We start from the raw sequence: 15,435 nt of genomic DNA, 5'->3' as shown, positions 1-15,435 counted from the left end.
ATTGGCAGCAAGGATGGGAAATGTCATTATAATGGGGGACTTTAATTATCCTGATATAGACTGGGCAGAAGGAACCGCGCATTCAGCCAAGGCTCGGCAGTTCCTAAATGTTTTGCAGGACAATTTCATGGGTCAGATGGTGAATGCACCGACAAGAAACAATGCGGTACTTGACCTACTGATTACCAACAATACAGACCTGCTCACGGATATAGAAATACGGGACAACTTAGGGAACAGTGACCATAGGTCAATTGGTTTCAGTATTAATTACAGTAATAGGAAACACAAGGGTAATATAAGGACACTGAATTTCAAAAGAGCCAATTTCCCTAAACTGCGCTCGCTGCTAGAAAATATCAAATGGGATAGAACCCTGGGAACAAAGAACACGGAGGAAAAATGGGAGTGCTTCAAGAGCATACTTAACAAGGGGGTGGGCCAGTGCATTCCACAGGGAAATAAATTTAAAAGAGCAAAACTAAACCCTGGGTGGCTAAACTCCAACATAAAAATGTATATTAGAGCTAAAGAAAAGGCCTTCAAAAAATACAAGACTGAGGGGTCATTGGCAGCATTTAAGCATTACAAAGAGTGTAATAAGAAATGTAAAGATGAAATCAGGGCGGCTAAAATAGAACACGAGAGACATATAGCGGAGGAGAGTAAAAAGAACCCCAAGAAATTCTTTAAGTATATAAACAGTAAGAAAGCGAGGCCAGAACACATTGGTCCCATAAAAGATGATAAAGGAAAAATGGCCACTGAGGACAGAGAAAAGGCGGAAGTGTTAAATAATTTCTTTTCTTCAGTCTTCACAAAGGAATCGGGGGGCTACACGAACCCCGCTTGTAAGGCCGAACTAAATAATACACCTCAGGAAGTGCCGCCATGGCTAACAGAGGATAGACTTAGAGCTAAACTAGAGAAACTTAACATAAATAAATCCCCGGGACCGGATGGCTTGCACCCAAGGGTTCTAAATGAGCTCAGTCAGGTGATTGCCAGACCATTATTCTTGATCTTTAAGGATAGTTTACAGACAGGTATGGTGCCAGCTGATTGGAAAAAAGCCAACGTGGTACCAATATTTAAAAAGGGGCCGAGATATATCCCGGGTAACTATAGGCCGGTCAGCCTCACATCAGTAGTCTGCAAAATTTTGGAGGGGATGATAAGGGACCACATACAAGACTTTAGTAATGAAAACGGTATTATAAGTAGTAATCAGCATGGATTCATGAAAAATCGTTCATGCCAAACCAATCTATTAACCTTCTACGATGAAGTGAGCTGCCACTTAGATAAAGGTAAGCCTGTGGATGTGGTGTATCTGGACTTTGCAAAGGCCTTTGACACCGTTCCCCACAAACGCTTACTGTACAAACTAAGGAAGGTAGGTATGGACCATAAGGTGAGTACCTGGATAGAGAACTGGCTCCAGGGGAGAGTACAGAGGGTGGTGATTAATGGGGAGTACTCGGATTGGGCGGGTGTGGAAAGTGGGGTCCCCCAGGGTTCTGTCCTGGGACCAATCCTGTTTAATTTATTCATAAATGATCTAGAGGAGGGGATATCTAGTACAATCTCAGTATTTGCAGATGATACTAAATTAGGCATGCCAATATCTTCTATGCAGGATGTGGAAATCTTGCAAGCAGACCTGAACAAAATAACGGGGTGGGCAACTACATGGCAGATGAGATTTAATGTAGAAAAATGTAAAGTAATGCACTTGGGGGCCAGAAACCAGAAAGCAAGCTACTCACTAGGGGGGGAACCTCTGGGTGAGTCTAGGATGGAAAGGGACCTGGGGGTACTGGTAGACAACAGGCTTGGAAGTGGCATGCAATGCCAAGCCGCTGCAAGCAAAGCCAACAGAATACTGGGTTGTATAAAAAAGGGGATTCACTCCAGAAATAAAGAGATTATTCTTCCACTCTACAAGACTCTGGTCCGGCCACATCTGGAGTATGCTGTCCAGTTCTGGGCACCGGTCCTCAGGAAGGATGTGCTGGAACTGGAGAAAGTCCAGAGAAGGGCAACAAAAATAATTAGGGGAATGGAGGACATCGGCTATGAGGAAAAACTACAAGCACTGAACCTATTCTCTCTGGAGAAGAGACGCTTGAGGGGGGATATGATATCAATGTACAAATACTGTACTGGCGACCCTAGCATAAGGAACAAACTATTTAGAGTAAGGGAATACAATAAGACACGTGGCCACTCACTAAAACTAGAGGAAAGGCGGTTTAACCTTAAAGTGCGAAAGGGGTTCTTCACTGTAAGAGCGGTAAGGATGTGGAATTCTCTTCCGCAAGCAGTCGTATCAGCGGGGAGCATTGATAGTTTCAAAAAACTATTGGATGGACACCTTAAAGACCACAACATACAGGGGTATACAATGTACGGTTAGAAGCAAACACACACACATAGGTTGAACTGGATGGACTTGTGTCTTTTTTCAGCCTCACTAACTATGTAACTATGTAACTATGTAACTATGACGAGATTTCTCAGCTGTTATTTAATTTACCAACATTACATCTATACATTGGGATCTCCATAAAGCTGAAGCTTAGCTAAAAATAAAAATCCCTACAGCTAGGTTACATTATCTACCTGTAATTAAGGATGTCTCACATTGTTCAGGCAGCTGGATCCTGCCTGTCCCCCTCCTGTCTCTGAACTTCCAGCATTGCAATGGTAAACAGCTTCAGGTCTTAAGCCTGGTACGCGCGAGTTTTTTTTTCCTTCAACCCAGGAGGTTGAAAAAAAAAATAAAACAAAAAAAATGGTCAGCCACTGTACTAAACTTCTGAAGAACACTGATCGGTGCTCTCTGCCATTGGCTGAGAGCGCTGACCATGAGCTGGTCAGCTGCGGGTTTTTCAGCATACTTGTCCAACAGAAGCCGGCCAAATGGCATACACACGGGTCGAATGTTTTCTTTTTTTTTGTCCGATATTCGGCCCATGTGTACGGGACTTTAAGGCAGAAGAACAGTACAGATTCTTAGATGGGGACACTCCCTCCTTCCTTCCTTCTCCACTGAAAAAGTTATTTTATTGATTACACAGCTTGTAACTCGATCTGTGAAAGTGGGAGAGTATCTTGTGACTGATCAGACTCTTCACCATTCACAGATTGTGCTACAAGCAGTATAATGAAATGAAAGAACTTTCCTAAATGGAGGAGGATGGAAGAGGATGGAGGAGGAGGGAGGAGGGAAGAGGAGGGAGGAGGATGGAGGAGGAGGGAGGATGGGGGAGGATGGAGGAGGGAGGATGGGGGAGGATGGAGGAGGAGGGAGAAATATTTACTTATACAAAATTTTGAAAACCATTTATCATTTTCCTTCCACTTCACAATTATGTGCCACTTTATGTTGGTCTATCACATAAAATCCCAATAAAATACATTAATGTTTTTAGTTATAACATGACAAAATGTGGAAAATGTCAAGGGAAAATTTCAAGGCACTGTACATGTATTTAAATTATGGTGATAGATTCACTGTCAGCCTCTTCTTTTCTAGAACAAACGCAACTATCCTCAGTCACCCTTCTCTGTTTCAACTCTGCATACATGCTTGGCTTATACATATATTACTACATACAATTATCATAGTATATACTTACATTTCCTGAAATATCAGTCTGGGAACTAACATTTCTGTGCAAAGATAGACATGAGCTATTCAAAGAAGTCTCACTAGTCCAGAGGTCTGACTGAGAGCCTTTGGTAATGACAAAGCCATTTTTCAACTTGGCAAGACTCTGTAAATAAAAAAAAAAAATATCCTAACTATAAAACATACTTTTAAGTAGCTTCATACCAGTATGTGTTACTGGCATATTATTTTTCCATAATTCAGTAAATGTTCAATTAATGTTCAAATTAAATTAATTTATTATATCCACAAAAGCATAAAAAAAAACTATGATTACTGATGAAGAGAATCAATAAGTGCAAAAGTTTCACTTATGTGCTGAGATTTTACAGAATCATTTTTATAGGCGCTATATAATTAGGGGCTGTGATAGCTTAAGGATCAGGGTGCAGTTAATGGTATAATGTCTTCAAATCCATTCCTTTGTGCTTGGAGAAGACTCTGCATTTCTTAACCAGGCTGCATATAGGGCTTTGATTTTTCTCCGGTTTAAAGAATATGTAAACCCAACATTTCATATTCCTCATACGTGTCTGCTGTACTTGTATAAAAAAGTATCCTGTCCTCTTTGCATTGCTTCCTTTGTGTGAAATCCCTGGTGTTCATGCCGGTCCCTCTGATTTCCTATTAAAAACTGACCCCACTAAGCAGAACACACCGTGGTAAGTTCTCTTGCTGTGCTGGGAACGCAGCCTACTCTACTCCAATAATCAGTGATCAGACTTGACCCGACGTCCCCCCCCCCCCCCCCTTTGCCTTTTGTTTCTATTTTAAACTGAATAATAAGGATTTACATATACTTTAAGAATGAGGCTTAATCACATGCAGTCTGTCTGTGTCAGCCACAGTCATCTGCCCCTAACCGCTGGTAATTGCTGGCTGTGGGAACAACTGTGAGGAGGAGTCAAGGATAGCTGTGCTTGCGGTCAGCCTGTCATTGCTTTAACTTCTTCCGGACCGCCCGCCGCAGATATACTGCGGCAGGCAGCCCCTCCTGCGTGAACCGACGTAGCCCTACGTTGGTCGCGCGCCTGCTGCTAGTGGGCGCTCCTGCCCTCACTCTGTCCTCCGCAGTGTCGCAGTACCGCTAAAAATCGCAGATCGCCGCCATTAGTAATAAAAAAAAACACAAAAAAAAAAAACATAAAAATGACATAAAACCTTTCCCGTAGTTAGTAGACGCGATAACTTTTGCGCAAACCAATCAAAATACGCATGATTTTTTTTTACCAAAAATATGTAGCAGAATACAAATTGGCCTAAAACGTGACTTTAAAATACAATCTTGTGGTGACACCCAGTGATGTGAATGGACTCTTACAACGATTGAGAGAGAATGGAGCATATACTGTGGTACCAGGTAAATCCAATTGATCAGCCAGATATGATGGAATCTCATGTGGGATGGATGGATCGTCAGCTTCCCGGTTAGGGGGGTCTGGAGGCTTCCAGGGATAGGGATGCCAACAAGGAGACCGCAATAAAAAGAGGAAGGAACTAATAGTGCATTACCCACGAGTTTTATTGATAAAAATGGATTTTTGTAAGATCTTACCGTAAAATCCTTTTCTCTTAAGCTCATTGACAGACGTAGTCTTCTTGATTCTCAAGAGCTGGGTTATGTTGTCTCCACATGAGTAGGTCTAGGCAGAAAGACAAAACGTTCTGGCTCCACCTTAGGGGCAGTCCCTGAGGGTATATCCTCCCTCTCTCTGCTACAGGGAATCAGTTCTGTTTTAAAGCAGTACAGAGAATTTAACCCAACCCAACTCAATGATAGAGGGGCGGGTACTACGTCTGTCAATGAGCTTAAGAGAAAAGGATTTTACGGTAAGATCTTACAAAAATCCATTTTTCTCTATCGCTCATTGACAGACGTAGTCTTCTTGATTCTCAAGAGCTGGGACATCCAGAAGCAGTGCCACAAAATGAGGGGTGGGATTGACAGAATCAAAATCCAATCTAGAAGGCCCAACCGGAGCCAACCAGAAGTATCAAAGGACTCATCGAGTAAACAGATCAGACCTACCCCACAAATCCTCGAGGTAGACCAACAGTCTCCTCAAACAGTGGCCTGCAGGAATCTTGCAGCCAGAAGAGGCATCTGACGATGCCATCACATAAACCTTATACAATATTGTAAAGGTATGAACCGACTACTAAACAGTCGCCTTGAAAACCTGAACCACTGACGCCTGATGGCGGAAGGTCCAGGAAACTCTAAGCGCCCGAGTAGAATGCGCCTTAACAGGGAACGGGGGATCCCGACCCTTAGATAAAATAAGCCTATACCACCGTCTGTCTGATCCATCTAAAGATGGTCGCAGCAGAACAGGCAACCCCTTCTTAGGGCCATCCGTGATCACAAACAGTGAATCCGTCTTACAAATTGAATCCGTAGTATTCAAGTATATCCTGATCGCCCGAACTACATCCAAGGAATGCCATGCAAATTCTCGAGGATGATTGGGCTAAGGACATAGGAAGGACAATACACTGTCCTTATTCAATGAAACTTTGAAACCACCTTAGAAGGAAGGATGGATTCGGATGAAGAACAACCTTATCCCTATGAACCACCAGATCTGGGGAACAACAGTATAATGCAGCCAGTTCTGACGCCCTGCGTGCAGAAGTGATAGCCACCAAGAAGACCACCTTCTGGGATAAAGTTGGCAAGGGAATCTCCCTGATATTTTCAAAGGGAGGTGTCTGAAGAACCGACAGCACCAAATTAAGATCCCAGGATGGTAACGGCGCGTGCACTGGCAGAGCCAGGTGTCGCACCCCCTGGATGAAATTCCGCACCAAGGAATGAGTAGACAAAAGCTTCTGAAAGAAGATAGCAAATGCTGAAACCAGACCCTTGATAACACTCAAGGCCAGCTTTTGCTCAACTCCCTGTTGCAGAAAGCCAATATTCGGACTACCGAATAAAGATGTAGATGGAACCCAAGGGATTCACATCACACAATATAAGACTTCCATGTACGATGATAATCTTTCTGGAAGTCGCTTTCCTTGTTTTAACTAGAGTAGGAATAACTGAAGCTGACAATCCCTTGTCCTTCAGCACCTGGGTCTCAATAACCAGGCCGTTTAAAACCAGCGATCGTAAAGCAGGATGGAAGATCGGTCCCTGAGACAGTAGATCCTCCCTGAGAGGAAGTCTCCACGGGACGTCCGCCATCAGTCTGACCAAGTCGGCGTAACAAGCTCGACGAGGCCAGTCCGGAGCTGCCAGGATTACTGGAATTCCTTCCTCCTCTATCTTGCGAAGAAGTCTTGGCAGTAACCCAAGAGGAGGGAAGGCATACATAGCTGGTATTGCCCCCACGGGGCGATCAGTGCGTCTGCGGTTTCTGCTAGAGGATCGCGGGAGCGAGCCACGAATCTCTGAACTTTCCTGTTGAATCGAGATGCCAACAGATCCATATCCGGGGTGCCCCATCGTAGGCACAACTGGTGGAAAACGTCTGGATGGAGGGACCATTCCCCCTGATCCAGAGTCTGACGGCTGAGATAATCTGCCTGCCAATTCTCCACCCCCGGAATGAACACCGCAGAGATTGCTGGAACAAATCGTTCCGCCCAGCGAAGAATGCAAGCCACTTCTTTGGCCGCTCGGACACTCTTGGTGCCCCCCTGGTGATTGACATAAGCCACGGCCGTGGCGTTGTCCGACTGGATCCGAACCGGGCTGCCCTGGAGCTGCTCGGTCCAGTGAATCAGACAAAGTCTGATCGCTCTCAGTTCCAATACATATATCGGTAACCTGGATTCTTCCGGGGACCAAAGTCCCTGGACAGATAACTGACCGAGAATTCCTCCCCATCCGGATAGACTGGCATCCGTGGTCACTGTCGTCCAATATATTGGCAGAAATGACTTTCCCTGGCTGAGCATCGGAGACCGAAGCCACCAGACCAGAGACTCTCTGGTCTGTTTGCTCAATCGGATCTGATTGTCCAGGGATTCCGGATTCCGATTCCATCTGAGAGGAATCTCTTGCTGAAGAATTCGGGTATGGGACTGGGCAAATGGGACTGCTTCGAAGGAAGCCACCATCAACCCCAGACCCCTCATGCAAGTCCGAAGGGAAGACCAGCTGTTGGTGGACTGCTGATTGAATCTTTCGGAGTTTCCCTACCGGAAGAAAAAACTCTTGTCCTGACTGTGTCTAGAATTAGACCCAGATATTCGAGCCCCTGGGTGGGAACCAGAAATGACTTTTGCTGGTTCACCAGCCACCCGAATTCCTGTAAAGAAATCATAGTAATTTCTATGTTTTGTAGCAAGGTCTGAGGAGACTCTGCATGAAGCAGAAGATCGTCTAGGTAACCTAGAATCGATATGCCTCTTTGGCGCAGAAGTGCCAACATTGGGGCCAACACCTTCGTGAAGACCCGCGGAGCCGTGGCGAGACCGAAAGGTAACGCCACAAACTGATAGTGGTTCTCTTCTACGGAAAAACGTAGAAACCGCTGATGTCCTGCGAAAATGGGAATGTGAAGATATGCGTCCTAGATGTCTATGGACGCTAGGACATCCCCTGGATGCAGAAAGGCTGCTACTGTGCGAATGGACTCCATTCTGAATCTTCTTATGTAGACAAAAGAATTGAGTGCCCTTAAGTCCAGAATTGGACGCACTTTGCCCTCTTTCCTGGGTATTGTAAATAGGTTTGAATAAAAACCCCTGAAAGCGTTCTGTCCAAGGAACGTGGACTACCACTCCTTGTTGTAGTAAATCTGTGACTGCTCTCCACAGATCGTCTAAACGATCCGGGGATAGTCGGCTATTGGAAGGGGAGAATCGCGCCGGTGGGAGAGATCGAAACTCGATCTTGTACCCTGACCTTATGACTTCGCAAACCCATCTGTCCGGGATTCTGGAAAGCCATGGATCCGGGAACCGGCGAGGACGTCCCCCCACCCCAGTTATGGGTGGGGGGCGCACCTTCAGGCTTTGGACAGTTTATCTTCAGGTCTAGAGGGGGCGGGCTTTTGCTTGCCCGACCAACGACCCCTGACGCCTCCTGCAGGAGCTTTGGAGGACTTAATTTTTTCACCCGCGGGACGAAAAAAACCTCTTGTGAGCAGAAAAAGAAGGCCCTTGTCTTTGAAGAGTTCCTTTACCTTTAAAATTTTGCGGAAAAAAAGGTGCTCCTTCCACCCGTGAGATCCTTAATGATCTCATCTAAGTTGGCTCCAAATAAACGCTCTCCTAAAAAAGGGGAAATTAGCCAATGCTTTTTTGGAACCTTGGTCGGCTAACCAACCTTTTAGCCACAGTGTACGCTTGAGAACCACCGCTGAGACAGATGCTCGCGCCAATAATGAAGTGGCGTCTAACGCCGCATCACACACAAACTGTAACCCCTGTATCATCTGTTCCAACAAATCTGATACCGCCTGAGGGACCTCTTCTAGGTCCCGGCGTAACCACTTGGTCCATACAGTTACAGCCTGCGAAACCAGATCAATAGCAATTATTGGTCTGAAAGCTGATCCAATCAAGGTAAACATGGTGCGAGACATAGCTTCTATCTTGCGATCCACTGGATCTTTAAAAGACGGAGCGTCTTCTAGAGGAATAACCGTGGCTTTATTCAATCTAGCAATTGGTGAATCCACCACAGGTGGTTCTGTCCATTTCTTAATGAGGGTTTCCTCAAACGGATAACGCCTGTTAATGCGTTTAGAAATAGTAGAAATGCGTTTTGGCAGACTCCATTCTTCTTTGATTGGATTGCCAAAACATTTGGGCAATGGAAAAACCTTCGCCACTAGATGCGTTTTTAGTCCCAAAAGGGATTTCAGTTTCAGCTATTTCTGACGGAATACCCTGTAATCTTAAGGTCTCTTGAACAGATACCATGAGTGCGTTTACCAACGCTTCCTCTCTGGCTATGGCTGATGCCGAAACATCCTCCTCACTGTCTGAAAAGACAGTACACGAGACACCAATACCAGATGAAGTACCTGCAACTGCAGAAATAGGCTCAGAGTCTGAATCCGAGGTTTCAGATAATAAGGGGTTAGGCGGGGGTCGCTTACTTGCGCCCTGTCCCTGACAAGCCACTTCCACCCGGGACACAAGCTTCCATAATAGCGGACAATGATTTAATCGTCAGTGGGGTGCTGGAGGATCCCGCAGACCCCTCGAGGGGATCCGGAGGAGATACATGAGTGGCAGGGTCCATGATAATTCAGGACACCTTTGCCAGAAAACACAAAAAAACTTTTTTTTTTTTTTTTTTTTAAATTTTTTTTTTTTTTTTTTTTTAAATTTTTTTTTTTATGTGTCTCCCCCTAGCGCAATAGCGCCCCTCAGAGTACCTGCTTCTCGATCCCACAGAGAGAGAGAGGGACCCCCAAGGCTCACCAACCGATGCAGTGAAGTTTCCAACCAACTGCAGTCAGCGTCTGTCTTTACAGACTGGAAGGAGCTGTTGCTTTTTCCCGGGTAGAAGGACGTGGCTCCGCCCCTGTGTACGCCTTCCGGCGTTCCCAGCTCTCCACGAGGTAGCTGGGCTCATGAAACATGGCCGCCCCCATATAGGAGACATTAGACTCCAAAAACATGGCGGCCGGCGTGACCTGAGGACATGCATGCACCTGGTCTACGGCAAAATGGCGGCGGACCGCCGAAAACGTTTTTCCCAGCACATCCACCTGCATCTCTGCTGAGTGGCGATTGATAGATCTACAGGAGATACACTACAAATAAGGTAGGATTATACCTCCTATGTCTGCTGTAATGCTACAGGCTGGGTAGAGTGTTAGCTCTCAAACCAAGTCCACTTCCCACAAACACATACTGTATTTACAAGGGGGACTTTTAGTGTCAGATATATACTGACCATGTATGGAGGGGCCCATAATTCATACTGCCTCATAACGAGGAAAGAAAAAAGGGAACGTTTACTCACCATACCGAACCGACAGGCACCCTCTCTTCACAATACCCTCTCCACCGGGGTGGGGGTTTGTGGACCACTCCGGACGCCTCGACTCTCAGGTTCCTGGCGTCCAAGCGAGACTTTTAACTCGCAAGGTCAGTCCCTCCAGTGGGACTCCGTCGCGGCCGACCCAGCGCGGAGCTCTGGTCTGCACGCGCTCGTAGGCAGAAACCGGGGTGACCACTGGATCTCAACATCCAGCCCGTCGCCCGGCCCCGCATACTTACTTGAATGTGTCGCGGCCGACCAAGCGCAATGCAATGGTCTGCGCGCGCTCGTAGGCCGGCTGGGGTGACCACTAGTGTCGCCCAGTCCGGCGTTTTTTGCTTGAAGATCTCACAGGAAAAACACTGGAGAAAAAACTACCTAAAAAATATTTCTTCTAAAGAAAAAATCTTGCCAGGACCAAAAAGATCCCAGCAAGGAGCTTAGGTCCTTACTCCTGACTAGACAGAAAAAAACTGATTCCCTGTAGCAGAGAGAGGGAGGATATACCCTCAGGGACTGCCCCTAAGGTGGAGCCAGAACGTTTTGTCTTTCTGCCTAGTCCTACTCCTGCGGAGACAACATAACCCAGCTCTTGAGAATCAAGAAGACTACGTCTGTCAATGAGCGATAGAGAAAATAAGGTAAAACACTTACAAGATCCAGAAAGGTAGACAGCGAATACTCAATATGGTCACGGTCACGGGACATGCAGCAGCACGGCTGGCTCCTCCGACGCGTTTCTACTGATAAGTCGGCTTCTGGGATTGGAGCTGAAGCGGAGTTATCAGTAGAAACGCGTCGGGGGAGCCAGCCGTGTTGCTGCATGTCCCGGATCGCACTGCAGGCGACCGTGACCATATTGAGTATTCGCTGTCTACCTTTTTGGATCTTGTGTTTTACCTTATTTTATCACTAAAACTTGTGGGTAATGCACTATTCGTCCCTTCCTCTTTTTATTGCGGTCTCCTTGTTGGCATCCCTATCCCTGGAAGCCTCCAGACCCCCCTAACCGGGAAGCTGACGATCCATCCATCCCACTTGAGATTCCATCATATCTGGCTGATCAATTGGATTCCCTGGTACCACAGTATATGCTCCATTCTCTCTCATTCGTGGTAAGAGTCCATTCACATCACTGGGTGTCACCACAAGATTGTATTTTTGTTTAAAGTCACATTTATGGATTGCCTTTTGCTAAGAGGTTAATTCACTTATTCCATATCACCCATCATTCATCAGTTGGTTTTCCTGCACATATCACCTTGGGAACACTTTTCTCTGGATGAAAAAAGACTTTATTTCAAATTGTTGATTCATTTGATTTTACACATATGGATATTTTGTTATTGTTCTCTTGTTTTCATATTAGCGCACTTTTGTAACTTATTTCATATGTTACATATTCTTTTCCATTTACCGTATTTATCGGCGTATAACACGCACCTGCGTATAACACGCACCTTATTTTAAGAGGGATTTTTCTGGAAAAAAACTTAATTAAAATAAAAACTTTGAAGAAAAATAACGGTAGCTCCGATTTGCCCCCTATTTTCAGGGGGAAAAAGTGCGTGTTATACGCCGATAATTACGGTATATTTATCACAGTTCTGCTTTTACACTTATTTATATTGGTTCGCGCACCTTTTTTCTCCATTCTCAAGTAGTAGAATGTGACATAATGGTGGTAAGTGCCATTATCACAGTAAGGAAAGTGATGATAGTGTTATATTATGTGTGGTGTGGATAATTACTCATAACGTGAAGATGAAACCTCCAAAAATTATTTTGCATGTGATTAATCAACAACAGCAATAATGTCATCAAGGCTTCCAATTATAGTAGAGGAAGTCCAGCGGGCCAGGTCCCATCCAATCTTGAGACAACAGAAGCAGCAGTAGTTCTGGACAGGTGAGGCTGAGACTTCTGCATAATATTCAGAATTTTAACTGGTCTGAATAGCAGTGACTGAGAGCATAAGACTTAACTCTGCTAATGAGATGTACCACATGTAATGGAATTAAAAGCTTTGCTTTTACATTTCATGTGCAGGTTGGTGGCTGTAAAGTCATCAGGGAAGCTAAAAAATTGCATCACCCAACCTTTTCATCAGGGATGATTTCAAACCTGTGAATGCACCCAATGCCAATTAAATGCAAGGGGCCCAGCAGAGGCTGTGGGAGGCAGACTCACAGAAATGGGGGGTTGCTGGCTCCCACAGCTAATCGTGGTCACTCACATGTAATCACATAGTTTTCAGATGACAACAGAAATTTAGGAGCTCACTGGCTTCCTGGTAGAATTAATACATTTTCAAAATCCCATTTTAGATTATACCCTGCCCTTCTGTTCTGGTCTTGAGACCAATGACTTTGCCTGTGGCTTGTTGAATCTTTTGCCCTCCTTTTCTTGCCACTCTACTAGAGACAGGGCTTATAACACCAATGATCTGCCCCACAACCCCCCCAGGCGGTCCCTAGGTTACAAATATCTGACTTACAAACGACTCCTACTTAAAGTGGAGTTCCACCCATTTTCGTAACTTTAGATATATGTAATCCCCTTTAAAACGGCTTTTATCAATGGAAACTTTTTTTTTGTTTTTGCTAGTAAATACCTTAATTTCTGTTTTATTCCTCCTCTCCTCACTTCCGGGTTCGATCGGCGATGACGTCATTCGGCGATTCGCAGTGTGTGCTGGGATGTATTCCATTCCAGAAATCACGCAGGAGCTGAACTGTACTGAGCCGTGCCTGCCCCGCCTCCGCCCCGCCTCCTCTCAGTGAGTTGTATTGTATGCATTGTATTCAGGCCGTTCTCTGCCCCGCCTCCGCCCCGCCTCCTCTCATTGAGTTGTATTGTATGCAATGTATTCAGGCCGTTCTCTGCCCCGCCTCCGCCCTGCCTCCTCTCATTGAGTTGTATTGTATGCAATGTATTCAGGCCGTTCTCTGCCCCGCCCCGCCTCCTCTCATTGAGTTGTATTGTATGCAATGTATTCAGGCCGTTCTCTGCCCCGCCTCCTCTCAGTGAGCGCGGACTGAAATCATGATATCCTTACTGAGCTCACAGAGGAGGCGGGCAGAGAACGGCCTGAATACAATGCATACAATACAACTCAATGAGAGGAGGCGGGGCGAAGGCAGGGCAGAGAACGGCCTGAATACATTGCATACAATACAACTCACTGAGAGGAGGCGGGGAGGAGGCGGGGCAGGCACGGCTCAGTACAGCTCAGCTCCTGCAAGATTTCTGGAATGGAATACATCCCAGCACACAATGCGAATCGCCGAATGACGTCATCGAACCCGGAAGTGAGGAGAGGAGGAATAAAGCAGAAATTAAGGTATTTACTAGCAAAAAAAAAAGTTTCCATTGGTAAAAGCCGTTTTAAAGGGGATTACATAGATCTATGTAATCCAACCTATTAAAAATGGGTGGAACTCCGCTTTAAGAATGCAGGGAAACAACAGGAAGTGAGAGGAAATCTACCCCTAGGAAGGGAAATTCACGCCTGTAAGAGTTCTCATGGGAAATAGGCGTCTCCATTGAAGCTTTATCACCAATCCTTGTTTCCACAACAGCCCAATATTTTCAAAATCCAGTTGTCATAGGGACAGAAAGTGAGGTGAAATCTGAACAAGGGCACAGACAGAAAAACTAATGGTACAGGGGTGTTAACTCTTCCCTATGCTATCCAAAAAACCTAAGTATTCTTTTGGCTGGAGCTTAAACTAAAAAAATGTACCTGTTCCAACTTACAAATTTGACTTAAGAACAAACCTACAGACCCTATCTTGTTTGTAACCCGGGGACCTGCCTGTAATCTAAATATGAAAAGAAATTTACAGTGAGTAAATCAAATGGCTGTTCCTCACGGTGCAAAGTGTGCCACCTAACTTTGTGATGACTGCTAAGTGAAGAACTTTCTACCAAGTTTACTGGTCGACCATCTACTCTGCTAATCTTTCCTCAATGGTGATGCATCAGTTATTCATTTAGTTGCCTTTCTCTACACTTCTTCCAGTTCCACAACATCCTTTTGGTGTACTGGTGCCCAAAATGGAGCTAATATTAAAAATGTAGATTTAATAAAGATTTTCATGGGCGCAAGCCTTTCTCTCAAGCCTACTGGGCAAATACTTTTTACATATACCCATAAGTGGGTATAGAAATATCATTAACAACCTCAAACTGGACCACTGTGTTCAAAGGTGATCATCCAGTAAAATAAACATGCTCGTGTTCACCTGACTCGCTTCATAATGACAACAGAGATAAAAAAGCTATGGCCATCAATGCCTGTTAGCCAACCTCCCTAGCTTAGTAAAGAGTAAATCGAAATATGATGTGAGCAAGAACAAAGCCCATGCTAAAATGACAACACTTTTTTAAATGAAATGTGTCATTTTGATACTGAATTGTGTTTTCTGCAGAATGCAACTAAGCAATTCTCATCCATATGTTACCTGTATTAGCTCCCGTTTCTCTCTTTCTCCTGAACTGATCGCTTTTTTGATGGCTTTCATTTCATTCAGAATAGCTTGAGCTTCATCAAGTTTATAACCACCATGGTTTCCCGACATTTTCAGGTCAATCCTATATTTGTAAAGAGAAAGGAAGAAGGTGTCATTAAAGCAGTAATATTTACTTTATCCATTCACAATATGCATCATTTAACCGCTTCAAAACTAGGCACTTTCACCCCCTTCCTGCCTAGGCCAATTTTCAGCTTTCAGCATGTGTCACACTTTGAAGGACAATTGCACAGTCATGCAACACTGGGTTTTTTACTTTTTGCTAAAAAAAA

At 44.9% G+C, this 15,435-nt stretch overlaps 1 protein-coding gene across 2 annotated transcripts in view; it reads right to left on the bottom strand.

Annotated features, from left to right (window-relative positions):
- WWC1 (WW and C2 domain containing 1) overlaps positions 1-15,435 on the bottom strand; it is a 274,697-nt gene that overhangs the window by 89,970 nt on the left and 169,292 nt on the right. For both annotated transcript variants that reach the window (XM_082254253.1, XM_082254254.1), the window contains exons 6-7: positions 15,095-15,224; positions 3,645-3,782 (exon numbers count right to left, since the gene is read on the bottom strand). In XM_082254253.1, coding sequence (XP_082110379.1) covers positions 3,645-3,782; positions 15,095-15,224 — 268 coding nt within the window. The remainder of the gene's footprint in view (positions 1-3,644; positions 3,783-15,094; positions 15,225-15,435) is intronic.

The sequence above is a fragment of the Pelophylax lessonae genome (genome assembly GCF_965119305.1).
Source record: "Pelophylax lessonae genome assembly, chromosome: 4".
Classification (NCBI taxonomy): domain Eukaryota; kingdom Metazoa; phylum Chordata; class Amphibia; order Anura; family Ranidae; genus Pelophylax; species Pelophylax lessonae.
Note: the sequence above shows the minus strand (reverse complement) of the source record. Positions and strands in the feature narration are given on the sequence as shown.